The sequence below is a fragment of the Rhododendron vialii genome, chromosome 11a, assembly GCF_030253575.1.
Source record: "Rhododendron vialii isolate Sample 1 chromosome 11a, ASM3025357v1".
NCBI classification, from domain to species: domain Eukaryota; kingdom Viridiplantae; phylum Streptophyta; class Magnoliopsida; order Ericales; family Ericaceae; genus Rhododendron; species Rhododendron vialii.
Window position 1 is genome coordinate 27,849,968 of NC_080567.1, and position 18,168 is coordinate 27,868,135.

At 37.9% G+C, this 18,168-nt stretch overlaps 1 protein-coding gene across 1 annotated transcript; it reads right to left on the reverse strand.

Moving 5' to 3' along the window:
• Positions 1-1,463: 1,463 nt before the first annotated feature.
• LOC131307645 (pectin acetylesterase 12) lies at positions 1,464-10,210 on the reverse strand. Its single transcript, XM_058334268.1, has 12 exons — positions 9,652-10,210; positions 6,997-7,079; positions 6,330-6,459; positions 6,124-6,197; positions 4,599-4,685; positions 4,401-4,525; positions 4,222-4,282; positions 3,631-3,684; positions 3,427-3,504; positions 3,244-3,349; positions 2,983-3,128; positions 1,464-1,947 (listed from the first exon to the last, which is right to left on the reverse strand). Exons 1-12 carry the CDS (start codon positions 9,851-9,853, stop codon positions 1,840-1,842), a joined length of 1,254 nt encoding a protein of 417 aa, XP_058190251.1. The 5' UTR covers positions 9,854-10,210; the 3' UTR covers positions 1,464-1,839.
• Positions 10,211-18,168: the final 7,958 nt, after the last annotated feature.

Here is an 18,168-nt window from a genome sequence, read left to right on the forward strand (position 1 = left end):
CGAACAAAGATGGTCGGGGGCTACCGGGCTTCGATGGTACGATCGGCAAATATTCGGTCTGTTCCCAAGTAACGAGCGGACAATCCCTTCGGCAGGGACTCGACAGAAGTCGCTGACCCTCAACCGAAGTGTGGGCTACGACAATAAATAACACGATGTCTTTAGCAACACATATAAAAACGGAACAAAATGTTAAGCATTCATGTGCAAATTCAACAAGTAGAAAGTGTTGTGTTGAGAAGCGAACCAAGGACCTTGCTCAGGACAGCAGTGCGGTGCCAGCCCAGGCATTACAAGTTGTGCCCTGGCATGGGCCTAATGTTCGGCTCCTAGGACACAATCGAAAGAATATTACCAGACCCCAGGTTTACGGCAAACTCCTGAATGTTCGGAGCCATCCAACTTGAAAAAGTTCACAAAAGGTTCCTCAGAACAAGGAAGAAAGTTCCTAAGTTTCCTCCGCCACAGTGGAGGACGAAGCATAAACGTTCTTCGACTTGTCAGAGTGAGGAGAGTCTGGCATGTTTTGGATGGGGGCTTCAGGTAACTGCACTCGGTAAGGAGAGTCGGGTTCAACTTTCGTTAAAGCTGAAGAAAAGAGTAAAGAAGCAACCTGAGTATCTAACTTGGTCAGAACTAGGAAGACCCCCTCCTCACCCGGAACAAAGGCATAGTTGCCAGACACTTCAACGTAGTTGTTCGCCCAGCGGTCAGAGTAGCGAAGCCAATAGGTATTCCCTACCCACACTAGGTCTCGAGCTCGGCCCACAGGAAAGGGTCCCCGTGGCCCCATGACCAAGACCATCAGATACTTGGCAAGAAGACAAGGTGCTCAGCTGATACACTTCGTTCGTTCCGTTGGGCATTACCAAAGTTGAGACCTAGATGATTATCATTCGGCTACAGCAATAATCAACCTCACCTATACTCAGTCATATCAGAAGTTGAGAGGCTATTGTAGTGAGCTAAATATGACGATTTGGTCACAGTCACTACGGTCGGCAAAAGGTCGGGTTGAGCCCCTCGATTCTGTATGATCCAATCAAAGCATTGACCAGGCTGCTAGGCTCGATCCAGATCCGTTCAGCATCTTGATTCTTGACAACGGGGGGCACGATTGGCTCACACTCGGACGAATCGTACAACTGGGCAACATCAGGGATTGGGGCTTCGTGGATCTTGGCTCGAGGCTTCAGTGTTCTCACTTGGACACGACCATTGATATTCGGCCAAACTCATGACCAACTTCTCATGTATCTTATTGTACCAGAAGAAGTTGAGAGGCTATTGTACCAAAAGAAGTTGAAGAAGTATATACCACACTCCCAAATTTATTAGTTGAGTAGATGGCTAAAATGATGAATTTTCAGCAAAAATATCACTGCTAGACACTAACTAATGCATTTAACACTTGAAAAGCCAATCACAAGAGAATGGCACTTGTGAAAATACACCAAATCAAATATGTAGCCGTCATCGCAAAATAACTTCATTAATAATACAACAAAGCTGAATTATCATGTAGCTCTAAACAAAAAGAAAGAGATAATATGGAGTAGCAGAGATTACAACAAGAGGTTGCATAAATAAGCAAAAAACACCGATGGGCAAGAAGGCTGATTGCCAGAATTAACACTTCTCTAGCCCAAAAAGGTGTGATAAAGAAAATAATGAGAAATGGGTATACATGTACCATTTACACTTGCTCATCAAATCGCTATTTGATTTTCTTATTGGTGATTTTAAATTATGAGGATTCTATAGATGGGAAACGGAGATTACTAATTAAAATGACAGCATGAATGAGTGAATCGGGGAATGAGATGAAAAAAGGCCGGTTTACTTGAAAACCAGATTGTGGCAAGTTTTGTCACAGGGGTACGGGCAGTCGATGGCTCTAATTCCGGCTCGATTGAAGTACCAATCTCCAACAGCTAATGCAATCCCCTGCCATTGTGAAAAAATGTCATCTTAGTTCACAAATCTTTTGCTAATGGTAAACGGGTATGTAAAAGGAAGTTTATTAGCATATTAATGGCAAGTTTTGATATCTAAGTAGCCAGGAGTACTGCATTTCGGTTTGGTTCATCATATCAGCACATTTATACAACTGTTTCACATCTATTAGCATATTAATGTCTTCAACATTTTGCCAAATACTTCATGTCATGCATGCTTCTGAGATACATACAAGTGCCAATGGTACCTTCTGGGCCATAAGCTTTAATTTCATATTTTGTTTTCTAGAGCTGTCATTGGATGACTACTCAGTCAACTGAGGCATGAGACATGAGGTTAAAACTTCAAATCTTTTGAAGATAAACCAAAGGGACATAAACGTCAAACACATATCGCATGGAGAGATTTGACAATGTGTACAGAAAATTCGAAGTAAGTGAAAATCCGTTGAAATATGTATTGAAGTTTCTACCTTAGTTGTCAGGAGTCTCATCAGGATAAAAGACATTAGGCAAATGTAGCATGGTCGACATTTGGAAGCGTCACTACAAGTTTCAATCAAGCTTGGGTGTCTTGGCAAAATGCCGTCAGATCCAGTCAGCAAAACATCTTGAGGTCATATGTATTCTGTGATGTTCATGCAACTTCTACAGATATTAAACTGAATGGTCCCGTTGGCTTAGTTGGGGCACAATGTGGGAGTACAAGATTTTTTATATTTTGGAGACCTACGCATATCTGTGTGTAAGAGGAAATAAATTTTAAGTTCCCTTTGTTCCATAAGGCGTATACGTTTCAATTGAGAAAACTTGGCTACGGGAAATACGATAGCAAACCTTTAGGACAGGACTGGAAGACAATTGGCCGGGCAAGTAAGATGACTGGTAGTTGACTTGAAATGAAAACTCAACAGCAATCAACACACAAACAATTTTGAGAAAGAAGCAAAGGCACAATGGACAGAAAGATCACGTCCATAACCGTAACCAATTAGTGAAATCAAATTCACCAAGTAAAAGGTACCTTATTTCCAATAAGAGGAGAATTATCCGAAAACCATGTATCCTGCCTCTCTGTCTGGCAATGAGCAAAACAGGAATTTATGAATAAACCATTTTGTCTGGACATAGAGAATCCTTTTATCGCATTCAGCATATGATTCCTGAATCCTGCTCCAAAGAAGAGAGCAAAAAAATCCTCGTAATTATTTTAGAACTCTTCTACTGCATTTTGAAAACCGATATGAACCATTAAGTTGCCAGAAATTCTGTTATGAAAAACCACCTTGCAAAAACTGGATCTGTGATGATGAACATCGTGCATGGTTCATTTTGCAATCACGCCAATAGCCTCGAGGATCAGCTGACGAGGGAGCTAAACTGGCCTGGACCTGTATTTCAAATGGAAAATAATGAGATCTAATTAACCAAGCTTTGGACAAAATAATGGAACGAAACAAGATATTACCTGCCATGAATCATAGGCAGCATTGAGTATGAATAGAGGGGTTTTAACGTTGGCAATTAAGTTCTCAGGAAAGAAGCACTGTTGAAAAAGAAGAATAGTTCATAAGGTCAATGTGAGCTAGAGAATATGGGATGAATCAGAATGCGCTATTCATTTATTAGATTAGAAGTTGAACATTTTCCATGAAAAAGTTTAGGGACTCACTGAAGTCGGGTCAAGATGGTTGGTACAAGCGTTTGGCAGGTTCTTTTGCACCCCCTGTTGCAGGTAAGACGTAATTTCCATGAGCAAGAATGCAAAGAATGTAACATGACCATGCTTAAAGGGAATTATTTAACAAATGTGGAACTAATAAGATAGTTACTTTGCATTTGGCAAGCATATGTAAGACTCTTAAATTGCTAGTTGATTCTCTTAGATTGAATGTTACAAAGTAATCCAAAATGCCATTATGACTGTCTTTTTATTCTGTACTTTGTTTTGCCTTCTTCATAAATTCGGTTATCATGTTGGCTTCAAGCCCCTAACTACATCATGTTCATGATCTGCAAAACCTGAACACTGAAGTGGATGTTGATAGTATATATAAGTTACGAGGCATATCGCTCCTAATAAGAAATAGCTTTCTCCAAACTCCACTGTATTTGCTCTACCCAACCTATCACATTATATTGAAGAGTACAACAGATGGTGGCGATGAGCAGGATCAATATTATAATAGCTAATGTTGCCACAGAAACCAAAAAATTCATACTATTACTTCCAGTCGACAAAACTAAATACGTTATTACATACCTGCAGGCCAACCACACCACCAAAAAAGTTTCTGAGGGTGCGCCCACCAGATACATCGACCCTGCAAATTGCAATACGAGAAAGGTTACACCAAAACAACACTACTTCTGACGATTAATGTTATGAGGATATAGAAGTTCAAATTTTACTGAATACAATCTAGAGTACTTAGTACTTACGCATCAAGGAATAATCCAGCATCACTCAGGCACTTCACTTTAGTAGTTCTGGGAAATAAATACCGGAATTCGTCGCAGTGCAATATAGAGGCCAGACCCCCAGCAGAGCATCCTGACAGAAGAGCCTGAAACAGAATGGTTCGTGTTATCACGAGAAGAAAAAATTGGAAAATGAATAAATCTGGTAAATGTCAAAACCTGGTTTGCATTGCGCATCCCCTTTGACATCAAATCATCAATAGCAGCTGACCATATGCGTTGTCCTCTAAATTCCAGTTGTGCAGCCTATGAACAAAATTCCAGAAAGCATTGGTTAAAACCTAAGACCAGATTCAAACCAACCGGCAACCAGATGCCTGAACAGCTATCAACTGCATGGGCTTGAAGTTTTGGACAGCGTAGTGGGTAGCTCAAGCACTTAACACAGAAAATAGGTAACCTCAATATCAATCTTGGCTAAACTCATTTCTCGAATGAGCAATCTCAACTATGGTTCTATATTGTCAAAATCTCTCTTTCTCAGCTTGAATAGCTTGGTTTGTTTAACATAGTTTACGTTACCACTAGCTCACCAAACTGAGTTCAAGTCAGGCTCAATGCAAGAAGCTTGGCTCCTTTTTTTAAGTTCATCTTGAGCAAGCTTCTAAACAAGCCAAACTCAAGTTTCCTGGTTCCTTCTACAAGCGCGATGCATGACCAAAGCTATAAACAAATTTGTGCACTAGAGGTTGAGAGTTAACATTGTGAAGTTGACATTAAAGAACAGTTTCATGTTTTCTCTATCTCTGACCTATTATGAATTTTTTACCATTGCCATAGCAATTATAAGATATCAACCTTATGACATGAGCATACATCATGAAAATCAAGGAGACAATAAGGCTGTAAGGGGATCAAAGATCTAGATCCTTCAAATTTTCTCTCTCCCGTTCTCTTCCTTTACACAAGTCCTAAATCCAAATACAGCCTAAAGTCTCTTGGGTTAATACCGACAGATAGGCAATTTGTTAATTACGGAGGCACATGTTGATTGGGATATGCAAGCTTCCTAATTATGATGCAACGCAGAAGTTAGAGGTTACAAATGAAGTTGGAGGCACCACACTAATTAGTGCCATTTGGAGCAACACAACAAAGTGCATACATTTAAGGCAACTTGTCAGGGACGACGACAAAATTTTGGCTTGAAAAAGGCCACACAACTTCAGGGGGAAGAAAAGCATCGTTTTCCCAAGATAAGTGAGAAGGAAAATTTCCCCAAGTTATGTGGTCCAAAATATTGAATGTGAAGCATCTTGTGCAAGTGCCTTTGACTTTAACTCTTTAAGTAATTCCCTGCACATTTCAACTTGGCCCATGGCACATGAACTGTGTTTTATGATTATAGGGCTAAATGGAGCCACCCTATAATGTTCATCTTCTAGACTCAGAAATGCTACTTTCCCCACTTTCCCAATCACCTTAATTGCAATATCCAAGAAACTGGCAAACCAACAAGTGATTTTGGCAGAGGAATATTTACTAAAACCCCTATTCCTTTATGAAAGAAATGGCAACTAAAAGAGACGAGGAAATGAAGTCCCCCTCAACAGCTAAAAAGTACAGTTATTTTGGTCAGGCCCTGAGACGTAAGGTAACAATTTTCAATTCTTATTTTCTCAAAAAAATAGAGCATTGACATTGGTCATAAATGGAAAACATAAAATCCCAAAGTCCCACCAACCTTATCCTCGCTATCCCCTGCAAACGAGGCACCATCACAATAGCGTATCTTCACTCTATTCCAGTTGAAAAAATCTGCAGATTTAACAACTACCTTGGTTAAGCAACATTCTGTCTGCACAGTGGTAAACACACCAGAGAGAGACAGAGAGAGTAGCAAGCTGCGTTGGCAATATGTCACCATGTAGTCAGGGTTTGAGAACAAACCTGGATTCTCCTCGGCCTTATTGCTTAGTATTCCTGTAAATGGTAACACTTTTTCCATGAAATTTGAAGATCCACGCCGAGTAGTTTTGCGGTAAATACAATTTCTTCTGGTATTACACCATCCTCCACCCTGTAACAAGATGTCTCACACAATAAAACCGAGAAGAATAGCGAGAAAAGGTGGAGAAGGAAGGCATGACATTGTCATACAATCAATTACAGTAGGAAGGCCTTTTTTACCGGATAATTAATCGTATAAATAATACTCAACACAGTATTAAACTTCTTGTATCATAAACATGATATTGTAACCACTATCTAGAACCACTTCTTAGATATACAGAAACCGGACACCAGTCAGTGCAGTCACCAAACAAACAAAACAAGAATTTACTAGGTCCTACAAGTCAAGCCATTTTGATTGGAAAGTCCAATTCTTTGTTTTAAAATAATAGAAAAGTCCAATTAATTCACATAAAAGACTGCTCAAACAACGTATTGCATCATTTTTCTTTTGACTCAAAACTGTAAACAAATTTTCCTCGTTTTGTCTTCAATCGCGTAGATTATCTTTTACAAGGTCAGGACAGATTTCAATAGATTTTCTCAGCAATTTTGCATGTGGTGTGTGTGTTCTTCAGGATAAAGAAAACATAGGCTGTGTTACCTCTAGTTGAATGAGCCAACTGTTCCCTCCTGACCCATATCCACGGTGCAAATGATAACCAGGCAGTGTTCCATCCAAACATACTGTACAAGTCAAACGAAATGTAGATAAATGTGGGATCTAAGTATTAGGCAGATTCATAACAAAGAAGTATTTATGGTCAGTCACACACAAACACACACAAAAGGCAAGTTAGCCTAGTGTAAACTCGAGTAGGTCACGAGTTCAAATTCACGAAGCACTTGACCCTCGGGGCCACGCCTAAGCCCAATGCCCGGCTATGTAGCAGCAAGCAGGGACACTCTGTCGGACGTCACGTGCTGGTCAGACACCGTCGGGCCTCCAGACACATGCTTGACACTTAAATCCAAAGCGTCATGTTTTTTCTCAAACGATTTTCCTTAGGGCACTTTGAAAACACTCCAAAAAAATGCTCCGGACACTCTCGAGACACACACAAAACAAGTCGGGGGATTTAACCAAACTATAGACTCTAATCAAAACTTAGGGAACTCTTGTTCTTCGATTCTTTGTGTGACGGGTGACGACACACACAAATGATGAAACGCTTTTCGTTCGAATGCTTTTTCTCTTTTATTTTTTTATTCATCTTATAGCATAAATATATTTTCTAACACATGTCCCCAACGTATAATGTCCTTTAATTTCTTCAGGTTTACGTGTCTGAAAGTGTCGTGTCGCGTACCCGTGATGGTGCTGCATAGGGGCAAGGGCGAAGCCAAGGGTGGGCTGGCCTAGGCTATAGCCTAGGTGAACTTAAGAAAAACAAAAAAAAATTAAATGTAAAATTTTAGCTCATCAATTTTAGCCTACCTCACTTTCTTGTACATTCTATGATTATTTACATTGAAAGAGAACTTGTTAAAGATATCGACTCAGATTTGGATAATAAATTATCTCTACTCATTAAAACATCGTAGGGCACAACTTCAGTAAGGTGCAAATTCAATAGTGTACGATTTCTTGTATTTTTCTTTCATTCTTTTTGAACATTTACATATCTATATATATGTACAAGTTTGCTGGACATTAATTATAAAACTCTTCTTAGTTCATGTATATAAATTTTGTGTTAGCCCAGGAGAGATTAGATTTCTGGTTCCGCCATTGCATAGGGGCCCAGTAATTACCCATGTGCCTGGATTAGTTGGGGTGAAACCTTGAGTAACCTCATTAAAAAAACCAAAACACTTCATACAGAAGAAATGGGCATTCACAAGTAATGACAATTTAAGGCTAACTTGGGGAGCCAATCACCGAAAGCTACTCAATAAACTAGACAAAATGGAAAACTGATTGATAGCACCATGTTAGCTAACTGATAAATACGGCTAACAGCATGCCACAAAACAAAAGCCCCCATGAGTCCACTGGCGACGCAATGCATGAGAGCGTGGGGTCAGCTAACCCATGTGGGAAAAATTAAAGTTGCTATCACTAGACAATAAATTCCAATTAGACATAATTTGATCTCATTATTAGAAAATAGCATTGGCCCCTCTCCCTCACCACTATTGGTTGTTGTATACTTTCCTTTTGGGATAGAAAGAGAATCCAGTCTCTCTTGGACTAGTAACCATACAATTGCTATTCTTTTCGTAAAGGAGGATGCTCTCAGGTCCAAGTTTCGGACTCTGACAGAACCGTCCAAATCTGGACCATGCATTGGTATAAACAATAGTTTGGATTCGCTCAGAAACTCTTACCGGTAAAATGAGTGAATCTCATTAATTGCAGTAATGGATGATCCAGATTTGAACCGTCCCATCCCGTTCAAATTAAGGACCGGAGAGGATGTAATTTCTTTTGGGGATTGAAGTACTTTGCACAAGATTAGGATTCATGTCATTCCAACTTTGAATTTTTGAGCTTTGAGTTTGTTGGAGATGATGCATGTGGGATAAATTAACTTTTCTAAGTATTCGTGGTAAAAAGAAAAAAACTTCAAGCAGGAGAATTCTTTTGGGTTCATATAGAATCACCCAATCAAGACAAAATCAAAAAACTTTTATTTAGAACATGTGTAACAAATTTCGATCACTTAAAATCAAGAAATGTTAAATGTAAAATTCAACTATATATGTGGGAGAAAGTTTAGACCCCATAAGACAAATTAAATTCCCGCCACCACCATGACGGTGCGAAAGAATGAAAATTAAAAAGTAATTAGCTTTACGACAGAAGGTAATCATTGAGAAGTGGGATTAGGATATACTTAATTGTTACTACTACAAAATTAGGCAAACGCAAAAGTCAGAAGCAGATCCCATGAGAGGGTACGTATCAACCGTACAATCACCAAAGATTAATTAACCAAATACTGTAAAATATTTACCCACCCGCATTTCAAGAAAAAGCATTGAAAATGTGAAGGAGAATAAGACAGAAGAGCAGTGCTAGAAACACAATCTTATAATACAGCTCCCGACACAACTACATTAAGAGCCGGAAGCTGTACACGCGACGGCTCTAAATATACAGTTGTGTCCGGGAATTGTGTTACTAGACTTCTTGGAGAAACAAACCATAACAATGCCCATATATATCAATACATATATGCATACACACACATATACACCTGTTTATACTTTATCTACATACAGCTACAGAGAGAGAGAGAGAGTGTGTGTGTACCAGCGCCTCTGGAAGCAGCTCCTTGAACAAGGGTGAGACCCACCAAGAGAGGATTGGGAGCGGCGGCGGCACCAGAGACTCCATAAAAAGACTCAAACTGGAGGTCTGTTAGATTGAAATACTCAAACCCATCTGCACATTTGCTGACAAACCCAACAACAAATAACACAAACACCATGATTAAACCCATCACCTTCCTCATGGCTTATCTCAATCCCACCACCAAAATCTCATGAAAGAAGCCAATTTATTAACTACAAATGGGGTATAATTAGCCAAATGTGGAAACAATGTGGCGTAATTAAACTAATGGGTTGCTATAATTAGCAACAAATTAATGGGCTTGCCACTCACGATTTAATGAGTTTTATTTTACAGGGGAGATGCAGAGAATCAGGGTTTAGTGAGAGAAGGAGGAGTGGGGATCTGTGAGAAGCGTTGCTAAAAACAGTGGCTTTTAGAGCTGAGCAAAGCATAGTGGCTTTGGGGGGGCTGTCTAAAGAGATTTTATAGTAGGCTGTGTTTGGGAGGTCTAAAATAAACTAGCAGTGCTATCAACAGATTTCACACGAGGCTGTCTAAAGAGATTTATAATAATAGGCTGTGTTTGGGAGGTCTAAAATAAATAAGCAGTTCTACAAATACAAATTTTAGCTAAAGATTTTTAGACACGTGTGCTTGAAGTCGACTTTCGAATACATATGGAACTCACACAATGCACTTGGAACCTACGAGCATCGAATGTGTTCTAACACAATCATGTTAGACATATGTGTCCATAGCATTTTAAAAAATACTAACAATAAAATAAAATAAAAATCTTTAGGAGTAGGTTTTTTTTTTTTTCCCATTTGACTCAAACAAATAGAACTAGATAAGATTCTGATTTACCCCAAAAAAAAATAGAACGATTAGCTTTTGAAAACCCTTTTGTCCTATCAAAACAAGGAATCTTTTTTTTTTTAAATCCAACTGTCTTACTACTTTTGGTTTGGATTCCAAATACAAACAAAAAAAGATAAGTGAATTGATTTCGGACTTCCTAAATTACTAACCGCAGTGCAGTTATATGAGATTGATTTTCGCACTCCCCTTTTAAAATGCGGTAAGTAATATAGGGAATGTGAAAATCACCGATTAAAAGAAATAGTAAAATCTAGAGGTGGCAAATGGGCTAATCTGGATGGATTTGGACGGGTTGAAATAGGTCGCGGGTCAAATATGCGATCAAAAAATAAACGGGTTGAAACGGGTCGGGTCGAATGTGGGCCAAGCAAAAACCCAAACCCAAACCCAAACCCGCCCGACCTGGTTTTCCTTTTTTTTTTTTTAAATTTATTTATAACTAATTCCCCTATATCAAAACTCAAACTTGCTAAACAAAAACACCACATCTACGAACCTTTCAGAATCAATAAGAAAAAAAAAATCCAAGTCATGCCTTAAAAAACTACACGAAATCGTCTCTGGTTTTACTATTAAAATCAATAATACTTGTACAAGAATATAGGTACAGAATATGGTTAGTTTATGTATGCATAGAGTGAGAGATTTACGAAGAGTCGAAGCCACTGCATAAGTTTGGATTAAAAAGTCAAGTGACTTCTTTTTTTTTTCTCTAATCAATTTTTTTGCAAGCAATGATGAGTATTTTTAATTCTAATTTCACTCTTTTGCAAGCAATGATGGATTTATATGAATTCAACCTATTATAAAATATAGGTGAGTTAGATTGGATTATAAGTAAACGAATTTGGACGGATTGCAAAATATAGATTGAGATTCTCACATCTACTAAAATCTATAGATTCCAAACCTACCCTACCTAAATGCTGGTAATGTACTAGTAGAAATAGAACAACCATTGGAGGGAAGAAGGGTTTCAGAAAAAATTATTCAATGCTTCTGGGACAACGCCACGTGGTGCCCTAAACTCTTTCTTCACCACACGTTTGTGTGGAACCACCACAAAATGTGTGATGGAGTAGTGTTTTGGGTGGTGGCCCCGGGGCATGGAATAATTGCTCGGGTTTCAGATTTAAAAGTGACAGACTATTAATGGCATGAATATAGACTCCGGAGGTGAAGTGGGACCCACTAGTTTGCTTTTTCCCCATTTTTCGCCTTTTCCATTAATTGTCTGCGGTCCGCTTTACGGTGGTATCGGTGGAACAGCTGTTCGTGGTCGACTCGTCATTTATGGGCGACCTTTTGATAGTGCTTTATCAGCTTTATCACGTGACACGCGGCGGGAACACGTTGTGATTGATTTGAAATGCACGGCTGGTGGTGTGGTATGCGGACCGCACGGTGGTCGTGAACGTAGCTGATTATTTTGAGCCCGAGAGTATCAACGGATTCCTAAAGAGTGGTGCCACTGTTACAGATTTCTGTACCAGCGAGTACAAATGACTTTTTGGGCCTCTTTCGGGTCTAAAAAAATGATCGGAACTGCTCATTTTGTTTAGAATACTTTGTTTATGATCCTTGCAAAAAATAAGTTCAATCCGATATCGGTAAGAGCATTTACAAAACATCCAACTTTGTTACAGAATTCAGGCCTGAATTCTAAAGCAAAGTTGGATATTTTGTAAACGTTCTTACCGGTACCGGATTGAATTTGTTTTTTGCAAGGACCATAAACAAAGTATTTTAAACAAAATGAGCGGCTCCGATCATTTTTTTGTAACCCAAAACATGCCCAAAAAGGCATTTGTACACACTGGTACAGATTTAATCTGTACCAGTATCATTTGTGATTCCTAAACGAGTCCGTTTTGTAGTGTTATTTGGTTGTTGTGGTCCACGCGATTATGCAACAACTATAGCGACCATTCGATATCAATTATCTCGGCACACTGAGCTTGTTTGATCGTTGAATTATTTCGGGAGTGATTAGAGAAGATGGGATTAAGAACGAAGGTAGATTGAATAAGTGAGGTCCATGGGATAACAAAGGAATTTGAAATTTACATAAACGCTAAGATAAGTTGTGTTTTGGATAGAATTAGACAAAGATAATATTACAGATTTATTTTATAATATTACAGATTTATTTTTGATCATTGGAGGTAATCCAGAGAATGGGAACTATCGAATACCTCTCATTCTTTGAATCCCAGGTACTAGCTAGTTAATACCCCACATCGAGTCCAAATTTCAGGAATAGTCCACCCTTGTTCAATCCAGACTTAGTCGCCTCGTGTGCTATCAAACACCAAACTATGGCAACATGTGGCCCAACCCTAGCCTCCCCTCTCTTATCCTACAACTAAACATGCATGCCTGATCAGGTTCTTATGTTTAACCGAATTAATAATAAATAAATCGATATTTAATTTCCCAAAATATTATTTTTGTTTATCAAATCATGAGTCTCTATTAACTAGGCGAACTTTTATAAATGAGCCGAGTTACAATTGACTCGAGCTCCGTTCATTTAATAAACGAGCTTAAAATTCAAGTTTGAGTTCGACTTGTATACTGACAAGCCTTGCAGTATACACATATATATAATTATATAAATATATACTATATATGTATGTATGTATCCGTTGCACATTCAATTCGGGTCGTTTATTTTTTCCTGAAATACAGCTGTGGAAGGAACCTGCATGGACCCTAGCTAGATTATCATGGGGAGCGTACGTGGTGAGTTGATTCTTACTAGTGCAATTTGCATTATACTATTCTTTTTAACTCAATGCTACTTTTTGCTGTAATCCGAAAGAAATGCCATGATTAAAGATTTTTTTTCAATCTCTTTAATTTTCTTTTTCCCAACGAAAATCAACTTTGTTAGTTGTAGTTAATTAGTGAGATTTGAAACAATGTCTGATGCATCCATTGGAGAACATGATTCCTACTACTTGACTACTACTCCGCTTCTCGATCTGTGCATTTTTAAGCTCAATGAAATTGAAAAATTGGACTTAATCCTAATTTGCTAAATAATTGATCTGTACATTGGAATTCAAAAGTGTGTCGGTGGCACCATGGATCCTAAGTTTTTCTTATCTCTAATTTCTGTGCAGTGTGTTGATATATATAATATATTAATCTCAATGATAGCTCAAGTGGCATCATGGATGCATGAGGCTGTAAACTCAGACATTTCTGAGTTCAAAACTTGGCGCGCAAGAGAAAAATCTCTTGCGAATCTCCTAGCTAGTCTCCGTTTGGATGACATACATTTGACTGGACCAAGGAGAGGAATAGTGGAGGTGTGCGTATATTGATCCAGACACCCCTAACTATCAAAAAAAAAAAAAAGAGAGAAGAAGAATGAAACGTACATATAATTATCCTTCAAATTAACAAGAATATTCATACATACATTTGACTAGACCGGGAAGAGGAATAGTCGAAGTTTTGTTAAAAGGTTTTTGGGAAACCTACCGACAAAACGTGAGGGGAAGAGGGGGCCATGCATGCATGAAACGAATGAATGGGGCTTTTTTTTTTTGGTTTCCTTTTGTTCTCTCTTACTAGCTAGCTAGGAGGATTTGAAAAACAACAAGTAATTGCAAGTACTGATGGAAGCAAATAGCTAGAAGTTGGACCAATCGAAGTGAACAAAAAAGTTTTCTTTAGTGCTTCCATCTTTTGAGCTGTACACCTTTATTAACCCACTGATATATTAATTTATAGTCCACCGATTCTTTTGTTTCTAGCTTCTATTATTATTATTTTTTTAACGAATAAACCCAAAGCTGATATTTTGCTGCCGTTTACAAACAGATTACAAAATGGGTGAAAACGAATGGCTCGTGTGGGTTGGACGCACGACGGGTCTGGACGGCCCAACCTTATTTCTTAAAATTTTGGCATAGGAGTACCCTCCGACTGAAACTGAAACTAGCCGGATGGCACTATACGCTTCCTTGTTTTTACAAACAATCCAGATGAAAGTAAAGGCAAGTTTGTTAATTTGGATTGATCAACCCCGGAGGAGACAAACGAATCACCACCCCACACAAAGACCATTTATATGTCAATAAATGCCACGGTTTTGGTTCGGATTTGGTCCAGATATTGTATAAAACTGAACCCCAGTCAAAATCTATCTGTTTTTTCAATTCGAATTAAAATCAATTTGTTTTGCAACTAAGAAATTCAAAAAAGAAAAGAAAAGAAGCCTGAATCTGTATGAATCAATTCAGATATCCCTATGATCAGTTTAAACTTCAAAGGAGATTATATTGTCATTCCTACCTGAAATTGTATCTTTAAGAGTTTCCCGACTAGGAGTGGCAATTTGAACCCAGACCCATTAACAAACCCAGACCCATCAACTAAAAAATAAACCCAACCCAACTCATTTATTAGTTGGGTAAGAATGGGTCCAAACCCAACTAACCCATTGTTAGTTGGGTCTTAATTGAGCATCAATTGAGTCAACTTAAATGATCCAATGGGTCATGAAAGTAACCCACCAAAAATTCTCACCTCTTTACCGAACTCTGCGGCACAAAATTCTCAAGTCACACCGGAAAATCAAAAGAAAAATTGAACAGCTGAACCAGACTATCTTTCTCTCTCTAGATACAAATGTGATTGAATTTGCCTCAAACAACTCTCTCTCTCTCTCTTACAATGGTCAAATATGATCGTCATCTGTCTCTGGTTTCTTTTTTCAAAATTGTAAGACGTCCACCGCAGTTATACGAAAAAAAATTGAATAAAAACAAAAAAAAAAGATATATACATCTTGCAATGGGCTAGTTTTGATTCTGATCGAATAGAAAATTCAACTTATGAATGGAAAGTTGGCTTGTTTGTGGCTTATTTTTTTGTTCTTATTTAATTTTTTTTGCATTTTTTTGTTTTTCATTAATTTTTTGTGGATTATTGTTTCGACATGACAGGAGGAATCTAAAAAATAAAAAATTATGAGCGAAACCTAAATTTTTTGAATGAAGACAAAAATAAGCTAATTTTTTTGTCTTTATTCAAAAAAATATTTATTTTGATCGTAATTTTTTACTTTTTAGATTCTTTTCGTCATGACAAAGCAATAATCCTCAAAAAATTTTAAAAAAACTAACAAATGCGAAAAACATTTGAATAAAGACAAAAAAATAAGCCACTTGAATAAGCTGCGATTCGGTAATTAAGAGCGACCAATATGGTAATTAAGTGTACAGGGGTAATTTGGTCATTTTTTAGTAGAGGGATAGTATGGTAATTTTAGTGTACATGGTATTTTAGTTCTTTAAATTTACAAGGGTAATATGGTCATTTTAGTATATCGTATGTAATTGGATTAATGGGCGGGTCGGGTGTGCTTTTAAATAAATGGGATGGGCTGGGTTGGGTATGAGTAATTAAACTCATAATTAATGAGTCTAAATGGGTCAATGACCCATTAAAAATCCAACCCACTAACAACTTATCCATTTTGACCCAAACCCGCCATTTGACACCCCTATTCCCGACCAACCCAAAAGAAATGCCATCATCAAAACAAAAATAAGGGTTTGTGGTCACGTGATAGCAGAGACAAGAAGTAATGGTGCACCCAAGGTATAATCCCTCATCACATATTGAGAGAGAGAGAGAGAGAGAGAGAGAGAGAGAGAGAGCAACCTCTTGTTTCAAATCGGAAGTAGTATGTCAGAAAAGATAGTTCTGGATTTCAATAACAAATGCAAATGTTAAAATGATTTTTCTTACCCATTGGTGAATTTTACATGTAGTTATCAATGTCACCTTGACTATCCTATATCTTTAAGAGAAAAATAAAGTGAAAGATGCACATTTTTCCAATAAAGTAGTTAATCTTTTTTTATTAGATGGAATGTGCCCTGAGTGAATAAAAATTCGGAACGACGAGAATTTCATGCAGTATATGCTAAAAATTTAGGAGCGTCAAAGGGATGGTCAAGAGTTAAACATGTTATCTAGATGAACATAGTGAAGCGTCCAAATAACTGAATCAGCTCATAAAATTGATATCAATGTCGTTGAGATGATATCCAAGTCTCGCAATTAATAACTTTCAAGACTCTTTCCAAATGAATAGGTATAAGTTTTATTTTTGTTGATCCCGACGGATAGGTATAGTTCAATATTCGATAGATTACGCTCAAACGAAATCCTCTCTAGTGTCTTGGAATATATATTGTTCATAAACGTCTCAGTTTTATAGTACTAATATTTTGTACAAAGGACGTTGATTATAACAATGGACGGTCCGATCGGGACCAGAGAGAATCCGGATCCTACAAATAACCCGTTATATTAAAAGTTTTATCAAGCTTTTCGTAGTGTTTTCTTTCTTCCTTTAGGGACGGCATTCTGCTACTGGGCTTTTGTACGGGCTCAATCTTGGGCCCTTTTGTCTTGTACTTGTACCATGAGGCCCAATAAAGATAGTTCAAATTAAAAGTTTGTTAAATAATAGTATATGTAGATTGTAAATCTGTGAAAGTGTTTGCATTTTAATCTGAAAATAGATTATGATGTGTTGTGGATCCTGTTGCCCTTTTCTAAAATTCTCTTACAACTCCTTGAATAAAATGTAAAGGTTAACTTAGTCTTTTAATTCGAAAGTGTATGGAAGATACAAAATAAAAATCCAAAAAACTCTTTTGAGACTGATACTTGCGATTTTAATTATGTCTAAACAACCCTTTAGGCCTTGTTCATTTATCTTCTAACAAAAAATCACTTTGGTGTATCTTTCACTGCTTTGTGATTTGTATTTTTTTCCTTTAGCGATTTTAAAGATAATGTAATCAGCTGATTTTATTGTTTGGGTATATCTAGCTAGCTGGTGTAGCTCGCTCTCTCTCTCTGGAAAAAATCTTAACTTATTAACAAAAAATTATAAAAATATTCAAGAACATTCAAAACTTCAACATGCCAAGTCAAAGTTTGCTAAGTTTTTCATTTTTGGTAAGTTTGTATAAAAATTTACATTTGTTTAAGATATATGGATGAGGACTACTATTTGCACCGACGGTTTCCGTAGGGAAACCGTACCGACGGCCACGCGCGGCCGTTTCCGGCCACCGGACGGCTGATCCGAGCCGTCTAAAAATTTTATAAAAAAAAAAACGAGGGGGCCCGCGAATATACATATATACACGAAAAAAGGATGCTCGGATCAAGCACCTTACACACCTCGGATGCCGTTGATTCCCGCGTAGGGGCCCCCTCGTTTTTTTTTTTTTAAATTTTTGAACGGCTCGGATCGGCCGTCCGGTGGCCGGAGACGGCCGCACGTGGCCGTCGGTACGGTTTCCCTACGGAAACCGTCAGTGCAGATATCTTTTCCGAAGATATATATAGTGACTAAATGTGAATGATTGTTCCTGGTGGCTAATAAAGATTAGTCAATCAATTTAGCCTTCTTGTTACTTGTTAGTGGCTGTGACGTTGTCGTGCCGGCTATATTTTTAGGGTGCTGCTAAATACAACTGCGAATTTGCTCCATGTAGTTAATTCATAAGAGGAAATTTTTGGATTCCATCTTATGAATTGGCTGCATATAGCAAATTCGCAGTTGCAAAT

Bases quoted from the DNA above. Each gene is read 5' to 3' on its own strand.
- LOC131307645 (XM_058334268.1), bottom strand. From the start codon at position 9,853: ATGAGGAAGGTGATGGGTTTAATCATGGTGTTTGTGTTATTTGTTGTT. The intron at 4,686-6,123 runs GTTGGTGGGACT...TTTTGTTCATAG, and splicing joins CAGGGGATAGCGAGGATAAG to GCTGCACAACTGGAATTTAG. The intron at 3,350-3,426 runs GTAATATCTTGT...TTTGAAATACAG, and splicing joins CTGCCTATGATTCATGGCAG to GTCCAGGCCAGTTTAGCTCC.